The 19,397-nt window shown below is 36.1% G+C and overlaps 1 protein-coding gene across 2 annotated transcripts in view; it reads right to left on the minus strand.

Moving 5' to 3' along the window:
- Fktn (fukutin) overlaps nt 1-17,559 on the minus strand; it is a 41,070-nt gene extending 23,511 nt beyond the window's left edge. The window contains exons 1-7 of one of the 2 annotated variants that reach the window (XM_013023257.1): nt 17,361-17,559; nt 16,535-16,594; nt 13,959-14,162; nt 13,548-13,825; nt 10,437-10,569; nt 5,180-5,309; nt 1,687-1,820 (exon numbers count right to left, since the gene is read on the minus strand). In XM_013023257.1, coding sequence (XP_012878711.1) covers nt 1,687-1,820; nt 5,180-5,309; nt 10,437-10,569; nt 13,548-13,825; nt 13,959-14,162; nt 16,535-16,594; nt 17,361-17,465 — 1,044 coding nt within the window. In that variant the 5' untranslated portion in view covers nt 17,466-17,559. The remainder of the gene's footprint in view (nt 1-1,686; nt 1,821-5,179; nt 5,310-10,436; nt 10,570-13,547; nt 13,826-13,958; nt 14,163-16,534; nt 16,595-17,360) is intronic. The other variant, XM_013023258.1, reaches the window with a different exon arrangement.
- Between the last annotated feature and the right edge of the window lie 1,838 nt (nt 17,560-19,397).

The following is a 19,397-nucleotide window of genomic DNA, read 5'->3' on the forward strand; positions in this document are numbered from 1 at the left end:
CAAGCCCCATGACAGACAAAAATAAAAAAATAAAAGAGCCAGGTGCCAGTGGCTCACACTTGTAATCCTAGCTACTCAGGAGGCTGAGATCTGAGGATCACAGTTCAAAGCCAGCCGGAGCAGGAAAGTCTGTGAGACTCTTATCTCCAATTAACCACTAGAGGGCTGTTGTGTTTTTTTGTTTTGTTTTGTTTTTTTGAACTCTGGGCCTGGGCACTGTCCCTCAGCTCTTCAGCTGTAGACTAGTGCTCTACCACTTGAGCCTCAGCCCCACAAAACCACTAGAAAACTGAAAGTGGCACTGTGGCTCAAGTGGTAGAGTGCTCCCCTTGAGCTGAAGAACTGAGAGGATAGCGCCCAAGCCCAGGGTTCAAGCCCCACGGCCAACAAAAAAAACAAAAACAAAACTCACCACACAAAAAATTCCCTTGAAGAACCTCCCAAAATCGTTCAGGAAGTCATCATAATCAATCAATAAGTAAAGTGAAATTAAACATAAGAAATACATAGCACAGATCATTATCTTATATACATGAAAAAAAAAGAAATACAAAATTAAGGTACAGAAAAAAATGAGAGCATTTGCCTAACAAAAATCCAACTAAAAACATTTCCAATGTACTTAGTGTGTCTGCTTGTTCCAGCACAAATCACATAATAATTTAGGTGAATTTTTTTCCCTCCTATTTATTTGGGATGGAAAATTTATAATTTATTTATCCTTGTGCTTCATATACAGAGTACAGTGCCCAGATACGCAGAGAATATTAGCTGAATAGACTGAAAGCTTTGCTTTGACTTTCATCATTTTTAGTTAACTACAATGATTATTTATGATTGAAGAAATAAGTTCTCAGGGACTAAACATAGTCTTCCTTGCATTACTGAATAATACCTCTTTGGGAACAAGCAAATTAAGAGCAAGATGATTACAAGCAATCACAGGCTTAGGAAATATGAATACAAATGTTCACAGAGCAAGATTTCTTCTAGGTCTTAATGACCTATGCCTAGCTGATCTTTGAGAAAACTTCTATAGTTTAGGATAAGTTAGAAACAAGGTATTGACATATTTGTTTAAAATGATTTTATACTTCTAAAATGATTTTGTATTTCTACCCCTTAGCAATTTTGTGCTGACAATTATAACATCTACTCTTGAGTGAACAGAATTAAATGACTATTAGAACAAATATAGCTTCAGATAGGGTGGGGGGGGGTCTTACATTCCACATTAATTTTACATATTATTTCCTATAATGGCAATAAATTTGCTTACAAGAGACTAAGATCCTTCTTTCTCACCTTCAATAAAAACCCAATTTTGTTTAGCTTTTCCTTAAATAGTACAGAAATTATAAAGAGTAATAAATTTCTGCTAAAACCAGCCTAGTCAATATTGAGTGATGTATGCAGTAGGGTCTTTTTATGACTGTTGCTAAGGTTTTTTTGTTGTTGTTATTTGTTTTTGAGGCACCATCCTACGTGCAAGCCTAGGTAGCCTAGAACGTGCAACATGGTGCAAGCTGTCTTCAGCTTGGAATCCTCTTGTCTCAGATTCCCTGGGGCTGGGATTACAGGCATGTACCATCACATCTTTCCTGTAGCATTCTTAATTATATCTGAGTAATGTAAACGTTACACTGGAGACAAGAATTATAAATTAAGCTGATTCTTGTTACTGACCTTCCCAAACTTGTGTTTGAGTGCAAGTCCTGCATCCTGAAATGCTACAACAATATCAGATTTGTAATCTTGTATAAAAACACCTATGTCGACATCTTTGCTATAAGGAATAATATTGCACTGTCGATACCATCCTAAAAAAAGACATAAAATTAAAAATTAAAAACTCATAATGGATAATCTTTTAACAATAGATTTTATTTCACAGAATTAGATGTAAGGTGCATCACCAAAATTATTTTTTTTATTCAAATAGCAAATTAAATGTTTTGATTATAGCAGTCACATCTTTAAGGGGTCTGGTCGTGGGGCCTGAACTCTGGCTGGGCCTGGGCGCTGTCCCTCAGCTCTTCAGCTCAAGGCTAGCACACTACCACTTGAGCCATAGCACCACTTCTGGCTTTTTTTTTTTCTGCTTATGTGGTGCTGAGGAATTGAACCCAGGGCATCATGCATGCAAGGCAAGCACTCTACCACTGAGACACCTTCCCAGCCCCCCTACCTGATATTTTTGAGATTTTTTTTTTTTTTTTGGTGGGGGGGTCCGGTCGTGGGGCCTGAACTCTGGGCCTTGGCACTGTCCCTCAGCTCTTCATCTCAAGGCTAGCACTCTACCACTTGAGTCACAGCGCCACTTCCGGGTTTTTTCTTTTTGCTTATGTGGTGCTGAGGAATTGAACCCAGGGCCTCATGCGTGCATTTTTTATGTGTGTGTGTGCCAGTTCTAGGGATTGAACTCAGGGGCCTATCCCTTAACGTTTTTGCCCAAGCCTGGAGCTCTGGAGCTCAAGTAGAGCTACAGCTCTACTTTAAAAAAAAAAAAATATATATATATATATATTTTTTTTTTATTGTAAAGATACTATGGGGGGGTTATAGTTACATGAGTAAGGCAATGAGTACATTTCCTATGGAGTATTGTTATCTCCTCCTTTGTTTTTCCCCTACTAGCCCTTCCCTTCCCACCCCTACCCTCCCCCAAAGTTGTGAAGTTCATTTGTTTTCAACCTAGTGTCTTGTTCATCCCATTGTTACAATGGGTCAACCTGTATCCTTATTTCAGAATTTTGTTATTTCCCTTCCCCTCCCCAAATTAGAAAAATGTATAAACATGATGCAGGCACCAGAATCAAATACAGTGACAAAAGGGGTTATACCATACAGGGAAAAACATACAAAAGAAACAAAAAAAATCACATACTACTATTAAAAACAAAAGCAACAAAGAAAAGACCTCTTATGTCCATATCTTGGGGTTCATTTTGCTTAGCATCCTCTTATGTGGTCTTATGTACATAGCTTTTGACATTTTCTGCTTGTCTGGTAAGATTATTCTAGATGTATCCTAGCTATTGGAAATAAGGGAAACCATGGGACCTATGTTTCTTTGGGTTTGGCTTACTTCACTTAAGTCTTACCATTTCCTAACAAATAGGGCAGTGTCATTCTTTCTGATGGAGACATAGAATTCCATTGTTTGTGTGTATGTATGTGTATATATATATATGCCACATTTTCTTGATCTATTCATCTACTGAGGAGCATCTGGGTTGGTTTTATATCTTAGCTATGGATAGCATAGCAGTCTTCACTGCCTGGACTTGGCTTCAAACCGTAATCCTCAGATCTCAGTCTCTGGAGCAGTTAGTGATTTCTGACTTTTTTTTTTTTTTACTGAGCTAAGCATTTTACTTTCTTTAAACTTTCATGATACATTTTAATTTCTTAAAAATTATTTGCTTTAATAAAAATATTAACTGGGTCATCCATTTTAAAAAGTTGCTGTTCAAATGTTTAATCATTAACATTTAGTAATAGGGTATTTGTTAAATGTGCTAAAACATTTAATTATGTAACTTATTTTTTCTGAATCAATAATTGATAGAACTTTACAGATCTGAACAGCTCACATCCAATGGATTATATAAAAAAGATTTTGGATTATATAAAAAAGATTTGAGTCAGATGACAGTGGCTCATGCCTGTAATCCTAGCTACTCAGGAGGTTGAGATCTGAGGACAGCAATTTAAAGCCAACCTAGGCAGGAAAAGTTCATGAGACTCATATCCATATAACCACCAAGAATCAAGAAGTGGAGCTCTGGTTCAATGGTAGAGCATTTACCTTAAGCACAAAAGCTCTGGGACAGTATCCAAATTGCAGGGGGGGGGCGGAGGGGGGAGAAGAGGAGATTTGATTTACTATTTATCTACTTCTTGATCAGGTACTACAGAATCATTCTAAAGAAATTTTTACCCTAATGTTACTAAGGATTATTGAAATAAATTAACATCTGTAATTATCCTAATAGGCACTGCTATAAGGAACTATTAGAGTTCTAAAATAATTTTATAAAATAATTATAAATAACTAAAAGTGGAAGACTCCTTATTTAATGCAGTAACATCTAATAACTCTCTCTGTTCATAAATATATTTACATGAACTAAAACATGAGATTAAAAAACTCGAAATAATTCATGAAAATTATTTAAAGTATTTTTGATGATATACTATAAACAACCCTGACTCTAAGACAGTTAAATCTTAAAGCAAATAATATACAAGTGTGTGAGGTAAGTTCCTTTTGGGGCTTACTGTAGTGGAGCTTACTAAGAGAGATTATCACATAATCTTCCATAACCTGCTACCTGGGATAACTACAGGTCCCAGTTTATGCTTGCTGTACCAACTCAACTATTAAGAGCATTTTCTTTCACTCTTAATAATATTCTGAACTAGACAATAAATTATAGGATGTAACTCTTTAGAAAAGCTGACCTTACTATTGTATAAATAGAGTGAAACAGCAAAAACTACAATGATCATCGAGGGAACAAACTGAAACAGAACTAAATTTAAGATTCTAAATAATTCTAAATTCCAAGTAAGTTTCATCTAGTTAATGAACAATGGATGGAGGTTCATAAATCCTCATATTCTCCAAGCTACTTGCTTAAGGACTATCAAAATGTTTTTCTTTCCCATCTCCCGTGAACACTGATGCCCAGTCAGTGATACTATCAGTGAATTGGAAAAGGTTTGTGGAAGCCCCCATGATTCATCTTTGAGTCTTCCTTTCAGAATTTTTGGTGTAGCACAAGTTGGTTGTGTAGTGTACAAGTGAAACAGAGTTATGATGAAGCCCATTAGAAATGTATAAAAATGTAAAAAATACAACTTTTAAAAAGGTAATAATGGAAATAATAAAATGATAATTTAAAGATTATCTGAGAATTAGTTGATGTTCTGTTTTATACACATTATTTGTAGTTCTGGGTAATCACAAACATCACCATTCTAAGAGTCTACTTTATATGTATGCAGTTCATTTCTCTGAAGAAATCAATACATTCTTGCTTCATTTATAAATGTTTATTTTATATATAGAACTTATGCTTCTAATATCATTAATGTTTTGTTACTGCAATCATTCATTCCTAAAGCTGAAAGGATGAAATGACAAGTCAATGTAAAGCACTAAGAATTTTACCTAGACAAGTTCCACTGCTCAGCCAAAATGGAACTCCCAATTTCTTTAAAGTTTTGGCTGCTAGCTGAAGTAACTCCTTTGCACTCTTCCGAAAGGACATGGCTTCCACAGTGTTATCATCAAGGTACTGCTGCAGATTTAATAAACAGTAAGCTATTATAGCAATTTCTTAACCACTAGACATATTCATGTGACATCTTAATTAACTTGAAAAAAAAAACGCCACATATCTTTTTTTCTGCTTGTCAGTCACATTAAAATAAAAGTAGATTTTTAGGAGGTGGACAACAGCAACTCATAACTATAATCCTACCCAATAAGATCTGAGAATATGGTTCAGAGCCAGCACAGGCAGACAAATTCATAAGACACTTTTCTCTCCAATTCACCAGCAAAGAGGAGTAAATGGAAGAGTGGTTCAAGTAATAGGGCATCAGCTAGGAGTGAAAAAGCTAAAGAAGACTGTGAAGCCCTGAATTCAGGCCCCAGTTGGCACACAAGCATGTGGGCACACTGCTTGCACACACACACACACACACACACACACACACACACACTTCTTTAAAAAATAGATTCTGGGAAAGATCAGCTGAAAAAAAAGGAATATGACAGGATTCCTGACAAAAGAAACTTAAACTTTTATAAACCTCCTCTTCCATATTACGGTTTAGCAGGTTGGGCAGTTACAGGAAAAGAAGGCTAATTACAGAGCTATAAGCATGGCTGAAATAAAACAAATCTTTTCATCACACATTGATGCTATCAGTCTTTACAGACTGTGTAGTACAGTAAAAAAAAAAAGCTGAGGTTTTGATTTTGATTGCCTACGTTCAAATTTAGATCTAGTCACCATCCTAGGTACATCCCACTACTTAAGCTCTATAAAACAAGTGACTTAGCTTTACTTATCAGACGGCTCTAGTGCCTGGAACGGTACTTCAATATTTGTTAAATGTATAAGTGAATGAAAGAATATATCTCTTGCAGATCTCCATCTTCTCATCTGTAAATTTAGAATAACAACTCTTTGCTGGACTACAAGAGTTAAGCCGTGCCAAGTATAATGTTTCATACAAATATTATTTCCCAGTCATCTTGCTTTTGTTTTCATTTTTATTCTGAAACTGAGAAAGACTGAATAAAATTCTTCAGTGATGCTTTACTATCTATAAGACAAGAATTCTAGTTCCTAAATCACAGTGTCTTCCAACATAAAAGGTACCTACTCTTTGTAAGATAAGAAAACTAAAGCTCAAAATTTTCCCAAAGCTTCAGAGAATGAATTAGGGGACGGAAAACAAGAATGTAAATGTCTAGAGAGTCCTTCGCCAAGTGTCCAGATGTTTCCATATTTTCTTCTGGCTTTTCACTGGAATTCAATGAACTGAAGCTCATTTATTTTTGTGAATTTTTTTTCTGAAACAAAAATTCAGAAAAATGTGTAGTCTTCTGATTTGAACTTCTTGGTTGCAGTTCTGACCAAGTGCAGACAAAATAAATAATCATTATTTAAAAAAGAAATTTCAAAAACAAAATTTAAATTCCCACCTGTGCATTACCTAGCTAGTACTGAACTCTATGAATTGGAACATTCAGTTTTTCCTCAGTGGTGGTATCCTAAGAAGCAGTACCAAAGGTGTAATGTAAAAGCAAATAGAAAGTCAGAATACACCTCTTTTCCTCCATCCTAAACTCTCAGTGTAAGAGCTGTTAGGTAGTGCATTGTAAGAAAGGCATGTAAGGGTGACCTGATAAATGAGGTCAGAGCACGGGCAGATGAGGAAGGCATGTACTTGGAAAGGGTGTCTAGAATAGGCAGCCTAGCCAAGCAGCAGGATGAGAGCCACCCTGATGTGGAAGGCCAAAGCCTGAATAGGGGATTTCTACTGACTAATATGGAATAATCTGAAGAACAAAATAAATATGGAAAATAGTAGACTACAACCCATCAGATAAAGCAGGAACCATGAATTTCCTAAAATATGATGAAGAAATGCTTATATAGAAATAAATTCATACCTGATACTTAGGCAGTACTAGATTTTATATGCAGGACCTCACACTCACTTGGTTTGCTTGTTTAGCTGGTTCTTTTCCACTGGAGCCACACCTTCAGCCATACTTTTTTGTACTAATGTATTCATTTCCTATGAATTATATTAATTTCCTAATTTTTGTATTAAGACATGAAAGAAAATGTTCTTGATTTTGGAAAATACTGAATTAGGGGACTGGGAAGGTGGCTCAGTGGTAGAGCGTTTGCCTTGCATACCTGAGGCTCTGGGTTCAATTCCTCAGAACCACATAAGCAAAAAGAAAAAAGAAAGCCGAAAGTGGGGCTGTGGCTCAAGTGGTAGAGCACTAGCTTTGAGTTGAAGAGCTGAGGGACAGTGCCCAGGCCCAGAGTTCAGGCCCCACGACTAGACCCCCCCCCAAAAAAAAACCACTGAATTATTTGAGGCTGTAGGATATCTGCTAGACAGCCTACTCCCAAGTGATTCTGGGGGAAAAATGCATTTGTATTATACTTAGGACTTAAGTCTGAAACTGTTTTTTATTGCTAGGTGTTAATTCTAGCACTCTGCAAGCTGCCGCAAGAGCATCATGATCTCAAGGCCAACCTGCCTGTACAGTGACTTCCAGGCCAGAATGAGCTGCATATTGAGTTCCTATCTCAGAAAACTCACTCTCATTAAAAACAAACAAGAAAAAACACAGAACACTTTTATCATGCTTATTAGTGCATTGCATTACACTAGGGATTGTATTTAAAATGTTTTGGCGCCATCAAGTGTTCAAATACATGTATATTCAGTTTAATTTGAAAACAGGCCCTCCCACCTGTTTTTTTTGGGGGGGGGCGAGGGACCTACCAATCTTGGGACTTGAACTCAGGGCCTGGGTCCTGTCCATTTCCCAATTTTGAGTGATTAACTAGAGGTAAGAGTCTCACAGAGTTTCCACCACCGGTGCCCAGCCTTCCTAGCTTTTTTTTTTTTTTTTTTTTGATGGTTGTGGGGCTTGAACTCTGGGCCTGGGCGCTGTCCCTCAGCTCTTCACTTGAGCAACGGTGCCACTTCTGGTTTTCTGGTGGTTTATAGGAGATAAGAGTCTCATGGACTCTCCAGCTGGCTTTGAACCTTGATCCTCAGATCTCAGCCTCCTGAGTAGCTAGGATTGCAGGCATGAGCCATTGAGCATTTTTGATCAAATAGTTCCAACATATGAAATGATAAAGAATTAAACATTAAGATAGTAAGGACAAAAAAGCATTATCAACTGTATTACTCACTTGATGCTAGTAATACCAATATACTAGAAATAGAGAAAAACAAATTAGGAATCTCATGCCTGGCTCAATGCCAGTGAAAGATACATAAAAACAAGATGGATGATTACAGAATTCTACCTGATCATGTTGTGAATATCAATCTCCACAGAACAATACAGTCTTGTTATTTCTGGTGCTTTTTGCACCCAAACTATGAGGCTATAAATGGATTAGCACTCTGAACATGTTTCGTGCATATTCTTTACTCAAACACTGATTAAGTGTTTGTCCTTAATATTAATATATTCTTAAGTGGTGATATTGAATACATTCTGTTCATAAAATGACATGTTGAATGGTAAACCTTTTGTACAACTACTCAAAGATAATGAAAATAGAATTTAAAAATATACATGTTCATTTTGAAGCATTTTACATGAATAATTCCTTTTCATAATAAGAACAACAAATGAATCTGGGGAAATGCTTGTTGAATAGCCCCAACCTTGCTAGGCTACAGTAGTTCTAGAAATCATTTGATTTTGAATACCTAATTCTTAATGAATTTACCCATATTTATGAGATCTTTTCTTTGTACCAGTTAGAGTGACAGAATGGTATAACAGAGGTAACATAAAATACGATGCCTGTCATCCACAACTGGCCATAACTGTTATGACAGAGGCAGCAAGCAGGGCAGAGCCCTTCAGGCAGTAAGAGTGAGGGGTTGATTTAAGCACCAAATGCCTCCTCTTGTTCCTGCTACAGTGTGGTGAGGAAATAGCAGGCAGCACTGCCCACTAGAGTAAGCCCATCCACACACTCATCTTCCAGTTCCTCATCCATGAGGTTCAGCAGACTTTACAGTACTCCAATCACAAGTTTGAAGAAACAGGGCCAAGAAGGCACACTTGGATTAGGTCTTGGGTGTCAGTAAAATGTGAGTCTTGGGCACTTGGTGTAAGTAATAAAGCTGGTACTTTATTTTGGAATTCCATTCCTGTCCTCATATGTGCAGTTTTTATGGCAGAGAGCCACAGATAATAAAGAGCAACTGAGATTAGGGTACCAAAACCTCACTGTCTATTTGTTTTCACTGCATCTGTTTCCTTGTCATTTTAAAGTTGAATTTTCATGCCCTTCAAAATCATTATTACATAACAAGACAAGCGCTCAATGGTCAGAAGCCTAGAAAAGTCATTCAATAAATGTTCATTGAATTGAAAGCTAGAATAGCAAAATAAAGTTCAAAAAGCACTTTGTCTTTGTATGACATTAGTCTTCAAAAACTTTCACAAATGCAAAAATTCAAATTCAGTACCAAACCTTTGAGAATTTTTTCCTAAGTGTTTCCAAAATCTACATGGCTCATTTTCTACATGGACTTTATTCTACTTAGATTGCTTTAAAGACAGAATTCAGTTTACTTTATAAAGATTACAAGCTATCATAACTGAAGGCAGAGACAACTGCTTACATTATCAAACTCTATTAAAAAATAATACCAATATATTCAATTAGGGAAGAAAATAGTTGATTTTTATTTTTAGTTTTTTGAGATAATGTCTTGCTATGTATGTAGCCCAGGCTGGCCTGGAATTCAATTTTCCTGCCTTCGTCTCCCAAATTCTGAGATTATAGGCATGTACCATTGCACTGGGTAGACTGGGCTTGAATTTAGGACCTTGCACCCAGCATGCACTCTGCCACTTGTACCACACCTTCAGGCTGTTTTGTTTTTACATTAATTTTTAGGTAAGAGTCTCATTATTTTGTTCTGGAGCCAGATTGGACCTACTAAGAGCATCCTGCATAGCTGGGGTCATACAGGTATGAGCCAATTAGTCTGAGTTGTTGGTTGAGATGGAGGTATTGCTAACTTTTGTGCTGGCTAGCTTTACACTCCTTCAGTCTCCCATCTATCTCCTCAAATATTGTATAACATTCTCTTTCATTTAAAAAGTATGTGATCTGGTTGTCTCTAACCTGAAAGAATGCTCGAGCTTCTTTATACCTACACTCAATAAACCTCGAGTGTGGTATTTCTTCTAGAAAGTGTCCTACATCTTTTGGAATGAGAACTTCCAGTCCATCAATAGTAACTTGCTGTAACTCTGGCCTGAAAGCAAAGGTTAAGATTTGTTACAGGACTTAATCCAGAAAAACAGCAGCCTGTTCAAATAAGTAAACTTTAACAAAATAGCTCAATATCAAATATATTTTCTTCTATTGTCTTTCAATTAGTAATTTCAACAAGACCTTGAAAATCTGACATCAAACAGAGAACATTTCAAGAATTTGGTTACTGTGTTTTAAAGTATTTTTATATTTGCTCATATACATTTAGTATTTTAAGCAGAAGGGACAGTTAAATGACTTAATTTTAAATGCTCATTTCTGGAGAAGCAAATACTTTTAACACTTAAGAAACACTGAATAAATTACAATAGCCCAAGAGTCTCATTAGCAAGCAAAATGCTTGGAATCTATTGTATAAATATTGACAATTTTTTAGACTTCTTTATATAAAATCATAAATTGCAGATATAGCTTTTATCTATCTAATGGCAAACATTATCCTTAAAAACCATTTGTTGGCTAACCATTTTGAATTGAATTATTAAACTTTGAAATAAATGGATAGGGCTTTAAAATGGATGTCCTTCTGAAAAAAAAACTTATTTGAAACAGAATAAGAAAAATATGCATAAAAGTGGTAAAAATAGAACAGTGCTTAAGATTTTAACTAAAATAATAAAAGGGACCAATATTAACAACACATTATTTTTCCACAGCCCCACCAGTTCTTTTCTGATCATTTATATTCCTGAAAACTGGGTTTGGTTTAGAAAAGGTGTGACTTCATATATACAAAAAACATAGACCATTCTAGTTTTCAATGCTTTATTGATTGATGGACTGATGATTTTGCCAGTATTTACTAGGGCTTGAACTCAGGGTCTTTTGCTGTCCTGTAGCTTTTTTTCCTCTAGCCAGGCACTGGTGGCTCACACCTGTAATGCTAGCTACTCAGGAGGCTGAGATCTGAGGATGGTTGTTCAAAGCCAGCTAGGGCAGGAAATTCTGTGAGGCTTTTATCTCCAAATTAACCACCAGAAAACCAGAAGTGGTGCTGTGACTCAAGTGGTAGAGCACTAGCCTTGAGCAAAATGGCTCAGGGACAGTGCCCAGGTCCCAAGTTCAAGCCCCAAGATGGAGCAAAACAACAACAACAACAACAACAAAGAGCTCTATTATTTGAGCCAGAGCTCTACTTTTAGCTTTTTGGTGGTTAACTGGAGATAAGAGTCTTATAGCGTTTTCTACCAGGGCTGGCTCGGAACCATGATCCTCAGCTCTGTTTTCTAAGTAGCTAGGATTACAGGCCTGGGCCATTGGCACCTTATTTGTTTCTTAGTTTTATAGCTCAAGGCTGTTTCTCTAACAATTGAGCCCTACCTTCACTTCTCGTTGCTTTTTTGTGTGTTTTGGATAGTAGTTAATTGGAGATAAGCATCCCACAGAATTCTTGCTGGGATTGGCTTGGGACCATAATCCTCAAATCTCAGCCTCTAGAGTAGGAAAGATTAGAGGTATTAAGCCAGTAATGCCTGGACTGACTACCTTTTTAAATTTGTTTCTCAAATATTAAATTTTTAAGTACTATAGGAAGGCAACAATAAGCACACTCCAGTAGTTCTAAAGTGCAATAGATGGACATGGTCTCTCTAGAAGTTGCCAAGAACCATAGCCAATATAGACACTTTTACAAGAATGGTAAACTGTAAGGCAAGAGTCAAACGTTTGCTGCTATCATTACATCAGACAGTGCTAATTCAAGTAGAATGTAACACCATTACAAATGGCTTCAAAAAGGGTTTAAGAAAAGTACAACTAGGTTAGAACGTTCTGACTCCATTTTCAATTTTTTTTTCAACTTGCACTTGTTAATATAAGTTGTAGCTAATTTTACAAAGTTCCTTCAAATAATTGCATTGTGCAAGAAATACTTTTACTATGTTGAGAGTTAAGGTTATAGTTTTACACATAGTTTATTTACCTATTTAAATTTCTTTTTCTTCTTGTGTTTCATTTTTCTGAGGCAGAATCTCACTGTTTCCCAGACTGACCTAGAACTTGCTATATAGTCCAGACTGGCTCTTAAATTCATAATCCTCCTGCCTTAACCTCTTGATTGCAATTACAAGCATGAGTCACAATGCCCAAACATTTTGTGTGTATGTCTGTGTTGTGTAAGTGCACAAAATACAAAGGTACAAAATACTGTGTTACAAACACCCATATCTCTACCACAGAAATTGAATCTTGTCAGCCTCTTCACAGTTCTCTGTGTATATAGCTCATCCCTCATCCTCTTAGAAATAAACATCTTTTTTTGTTTTTTACTTATTTTTCTATTCTAACTTTATACTGTTCCACAGTATTTCTATAAACATAATTTAACTTTTATTTGAACTTTTTATACATATAATCATATTTTAAATTATTTTTTGCTTTGTCTGTTACTCTTCTGTATTCTTTCTGCAATTCATTCATTTTCCTGCTGCACAATATTGCATTGCATTAATGTGTTTGTGTGTGCTCAATTACATTTTCTGTGAATGCATATTCTCTCTATATGACATATAGACACATACATATATGTATATATATATAAAAGACATAAAGGATATAGAAACATATATATGAAGATACACATATATGCCATTTTATTTTTGAAGAATATATGGATTGCTCTTAATTTGGAAGCATTATGAAAAACAATTCTATTAACATTCACATATTCACTTAAAAATGTAAAAAAATCGGGGCTGGGAAGATGGCTCAGTGGTAGAGTGCTTGCCTTGCATGCATGAGGCCCTGGGTTCAATTCCTCAGCACCACAGAAGCAGAAAAAGCTGGAAGTGGCACTGTGGCTTAAGTGGTAGAGAGCTAGCCTTGAAATGAAGAGCTCAGGGACAGCGCCCAAGCCCAGAGTTCAGGCCCCACAACATACAAAAAAAAAAAAAAATCTTAAGAATTTATGGACAACGGACAATATTCATTTCCCATTTCCCCTTTTGGCTCTAAATTTACCTGTCAAAAGCTCCAGGATAACGGCCAAACTGTAGCTTTCGAAAAGGAACAAACTTCCTGTCGATGTGCCCCTTGAGTCGTAGATGGCCATGCCAAAGGTAGTTGCCACTCCTCTCATGGAAGACCACCAAGTGGATGGCATGAGTGGACAACCTGCAGACATAGTGCAGGGGGACTTCAGTTCCAGACAGCGAGTCTATCCCATCTAGCCGGGGATCTTTGCTCTCAATCTTTATGCACTGAAACCCCATGTTCTCAGCTATGCGAAACCAGCCTTCCTAGAATCAAATACACATCAAGTCTGAATGGGTACAAACTTTGAAAAAGTGAAATATTTTTACATTTTGAACTGGTTTAATTCCTACTGCTTTGTAGGAGACACATTCCATGATCTAGAAGCAACAGACCTACCTCATTCTTCCATAGATGATACTGCAATGCAAATGCAGTGAAGTCTCTTGCAACACAGAAAAACTTGCATTCCGAAGCAGAGCCAAGAGAAGTATTATTCACTTGTTTATAGTTCTTATTAATTAGTTCCAGAATCAAAGGATCAATAAGGAACACTGGTACACTTTGGCTAGATGTTAGCATAATAAACTTTTTAACTGCACGCTGTTTGAAAGGAAGAAAACATACTTAATGCCAATAAATCAATACAACTACATTTGTTAAATTTTTTTCATTAACTTTATAAACCTATACACAGTTTACATAAGAGATACCTTGCTTCTGTATTAGGAAGAAAGCAAATAATATAGTTCCTGCCTTCAAGAAGTGTGAAATATGCTAAAATAAAAGTAATATTACAGTAAGCTACTAATTAATACCTAAAAAAAAATCTTCACTGAGAAATGGCATTTGAGATGAAATGTTCCAGCTTACCAATTACTCTGATGGTTTTAGCTAAATGTTTTCAAGACAAAGTGAATGAATAACTGTCAGACTTCTCAACTTTCAAAAAATCAGTAATGTCAACCTTTCAAGACTGAAATGTATATGCTACTTTTCTTCATAGTCGTAATGCTGCTTAACACTTTCTAAGCAAAAGATTTAGACCAAACTATATTGTTCGATCATTCCTAAATAATATGCAGTTTATTATCTCTTAGTAGGAGAGACACCTATGTTAATACTGATTAGAATTGCCTCACACCAAAAAAAAATTCAATAACTTAGATGAAATGGATGTATTTCTTTAAAAATCGAACTTACCTGTGAAATTCCGGAAATTATGTAATCACTTAATCACAATAAAAAAAAAAAAAGAACCTTGGGGAAGGGAGGGAGGGGGGGATGGTAGGGGGAAAACAATGGAGGGGGTAACAATGTTCAAGAGGAAGTATACTCATTACCTCACTCATGTAACTGTAACCCTCTGTATAGTATCTTTACAATAAAAAAAATAAAAATCGAACTTACCAAAACTACAAGTTTTGATAAGAAATGTACTCATTATCTTGCCCATGTAATTGTAACCCCTCTGTACAGTATTTTCACAATAAAAAACAAAACCACAAGTTGACAGGAAATTGAAATATCCTATACTATTAAAGAAACAGAATTGGTTTAAAAAAAAAAGGCCACAGTCAAGTTCGAGACAGCCTAAGTACAGCGACTCAAAATATTTTTTAAAAAGCTTAAATCAGATGAGATACAATAAAATAGCCTCAATCACAGAAAAACATGCATTCCATATCCCACTTGTTGGTTGAGATGCAGTCTAACTTTTTGCCCACCCTGTCTTCTTGATCTCTGCCTCCTGAATGTCTGGGATTATAAGCATGTAAACTACATCCACAAAAACTTTGTTTTTAAATCCAACTGGTATAAACAATAGTTTAGAATAACCACTCCTAGAAGTTCAAAGCCAGCCCAGGCAGGAAAAGTTCAGGAGACTCGACTCTTATTTCCAATAAACCACTCAGAAAACCGAAGTGGTGTTGTGGCTCAAGTGGTAGAGTGCTAGCTTTGAGCTGAAGAGGTGAGGGACAGCACCTAGGCCCAGAGTTCAAGCCCCACAACCAATAAAAAAACAAAACAAAAAAACCCCCAAAAGTAACCACTCCTTGGTGACCTAAAAATGGTAATCTAAAGCTTTCTACATTTCTGGTTATAAAGTAGCCAAAAATTAAAATGTATTCATAAGAAATAACTAGTCATTTTCTTTAATACATACTAACAGAATAAATGTAATTTTTATATAGTAACTCATTCTAAATTTAGTTATAAAAAGGTAATATAGCCAGGTGCTGGTGGCTCACGCCTGTAATCCTAGCTACTCAGGAGGCTAAGATCTGAGAATCACTATTCAAAGCCAGCCCAGGTAGGAAAGTCCCTGAGACTCTTATCTCCAATTAACCACCAGAAAATCCAAAGTAGCCCCATAGGGCTCAAGTGGTAGAACTAGCCTTAAGCTGAAGAGCTCAGGGACAGGGCACAGGCCCAGTTCAAGCCCCATGACTGGCAAAAAAAAAAAAAAAAGTAATATATTTTATAAATGTGCAGGCTTTGATATTTGTGAAACAAAATTAGGATACGATATACATGTTATATTAATGGTTATAAAGATACTATGGTAAATATATATATATATATATTTTTCCCCCTGATTGCTGATTTTCTCTTATATTCAGTTCCATTTCAATTCAGATTTATTCATTTGGAAAACATCATAGCTCAGTGAATAAGAGTTCCAGAAACAGACTGTCAGAATCTGGGCTCAGTTACTTACTAGCTAACTATCTTTAATTCTGCTAAGCAAGTTGAGAATAACAATATATAGTGACTTCTAAGGTTACTATAAGTACTAAATGAGACACTGAACCTATGGACCTTCCTCCTCCTCTGCTCTATCTACCTCATCTCCAATACAGCCATTGCCATTGCCTTAATTCCACAAATACTTAAAAGCATATAAACATATATGAGCATACAAACATAAAAATGTACATTATAAATTGAAATTTCTTGTTTACTGCACATACCCACTGTGTGCTATCAAATCCAATTCTGCTTCCTTTGGATTTTGATAAACCAGCTCCATTCTATGAAGATTAAAATTTTTTTTAGTAAATTCAAAGCACAGCATGCAACACAGTATTTAGGGTGAATATGAAAGGAAAATTACAAAATTAGCTCATAGTCACTAAAAAACATTGTTTAAATTCTTATTTGCACACAGATAATAACTCTAAAATTTTTGTAATACAAAATACAACAACCCAAGATGTAAAACAATGATGGAAAGCAGTAAGTTACTTATTAAACAGTAATATTCATATAGTCAATATCTATTAATGTACACCAATGAATGGCAAACTCTCCTTTCTCTCTCTGAAATTAAGTCTGTCCATTTAGTTCCATATTTCTAACCTACATTTATTTTCACATTCTGAATTAGTGTTTATAGATCTTGGCTAAATGGTAAGAAAGTAAAATAATATCTATTGAGCAGCTCCCAAGTGGTAGGTACAGTGTTAAACGTGTCCACATATGAACTACAGCATAATTCTGAAAAACAGGCATTAGTATTTGTACTACCTGTACCTGTACTTTTCCCAATGTGTACCATAATTTCAAATGCTAAGAAGTTTTGTTTTGCACTACTGGTAGGGCTTGAACTTGGGGCATGAACACTGTCCCTGAACTGTTTTGCTCAAGGCTAGTGTTCTACCACTTGAACCAGAGCCACATCAGCATTTTAGTGGTTAATTGGAGGCAAGAGTTACACTAACTTTCCTGCCCAGGGTTGGCAAAGGAGAAATATGCTAAGAAAATAACTAAATGAAGTCTCATAATAAGGAAAATTACCTTTGCTGACAAATAGTGCTTGTAGTAGTACAACTGAAACAACAGAAATGCAGAACTTGTCAGTGTTAACAGGGCCAAAATCACGTTCTTGTTGATTCTACTCATGGGGTGTTGACTTGGTTATCTTCTAAAAGAAACCTGGTTGTTTTCATCTTTTTGGATTTAAAAAAAAATGTTTTCTGTGAACACAGATACTTCTGGAAAGGAAGAAAAAAGGCTTCTTAAATTCTAATGTACAATAGCGCAAATAAAAAGTGATCTAAAGTTTTTCAGAATATTCCTATGAAGATTGAGAGATGATTTTCTCCAAAGTTTGATTCAGCACACTTGGTGGGGGGAACCTCTAAAGGTGCCTGTCTGACAAGTTCATAGGTGACACTCCTGACTATGCTGAGAACAATTTCCACAAAAGAAACTTCACAAGTTTTTGGCCTAGGAACATGACAGCTCTTTGTTTTTTGAGGTGTGGGTGTGATATCTAAATAGTGGTCAGTTTTTATAAATACCCTTATATATGTTCAAGTGTAAAGAACGCCATGATAAACATTGATTTTTTAATCTTAGGTCCTATCTGATTATTTGTTGAGAATAAGAAACAATATAGGAATACTTCTTTTCTCTAGTATTTGATTTTGGTTAAATATATTAAGTCTTCTAGGATCTACCTTTCTATCTTTGTACTAGAACCTTTACTATTTCATGTCCAAGCTTTGAGTATCTTTTGTTCTCTAGCTATAAAATACCAGCAAACTTATAACACCTTTTGCCTTCCCTCCCCTTTTAGTTCTTTTTCTAGTTATTTCTACTTTTATCTATTCTACCCCATAACTATGAATCTGGTACTTTGTTATGTTCCCTACAAATTCTATCGCTAATCTCGTCTCATTTTTGGAAGACTGATTTTCATCTTACTGCAGTTTATCAAAAAGAACTTACCTTGAGTTTCTGCATTATTCAAAAAGTTGTTTACTGACAGTTGGATTCTGAGGTCACAGTTTATTTCCCCTAACAACTTATAGGTTTGTAATGATAAGTATCCCTTGATATATAGCTGATTCCCCACTGATGGATGACTTTAAGGTACCAGCAGCTGAACATACATACATTCCTTCCCTTTGGAAATTCAGTTGTTAAATTACATTATGTAATGTTATCAATCACTGCATATTAGTTTCTTCCTTAGTCGTTGTGTGTTCTTTCAAACTGGAGAATAAAGATTTCTTGCTTGCGAGCAAAGTTTCCTTCCTAGTTATGTCTGACTGCTTTTCTAACGGTGAAGTCTCTAGAACTTGTTTCTAGAACTACAATTCAACAGTCTCCTTCCCCTTCATTTTTACTTTCAAAAGTCTGTCCGTTGGGTAGGGAGGAGTTGGGGGGCCGTGCTTGTGCACCCATTCCAGTATTGAAGCTTAAACTCGGGAGGATATTGAGTTTTTCCACTGAAGGTTAGTGCCTACCACTTGAGCCACAGCCACACTTCCATCTTTTAACTGGTTAATTGTAGATAAGAGTGTACAGATTTTCCTGTGAGAGCGGGCTTTTGAACTGTGATCCTCAGGTCTCAGCTTCCTGAGAACTAGGATTACAGGTGTGAGCCGAAGGAGTCTAACTCATGATTTCTTAAACTGAGTTTTCTTTTTAAAAAAATCAAATTCATGCTTTATTTGATGCATTTCCAACAAGGTGGCAAGAACCCACTTTTTACATAGACACTGGGGAATCGAGGAGGAAAAAATATAACACCTGTTACATGACTCCTGGAAAACACGAACTCAAGTTTATAGGAGTCTAAAGGTCCAGCTCAAAAGTACTGTTTGGCACGGCTTGTCTACAAAACAAAGGTCTTCAGGATAGAATTCATTCACGCAAACCGATGTAGGCTGGGTAAAGTGAGTTTAACTGAGGAAATTCTGGTGCATGTAGAGAATAAATAAAACCCCGAGCACAGACTGCGGTTTGTGTTTGCCTCTGAAAGCGATAGGAGAGGTTCCAGTTTGCCTCGGAGCGACAGGAGAGGGGAGGGGGAGGGGAGAGGGA

This window comes from Dipodomys ordii, unplaced genomic scaffold, assembly GCF_000151885.1.
Source record: "Dipodomys ordii isolate 6190 unplaced genomic scaffold, Dord_2.0 Scaffold67, whole genome shotgun sequence".
NCBI lineage: Eukaryota > Metazoa > Chordata > Mammalia > Rodentia > Heteromyidae > Dipodomys > Dipodomys ordii.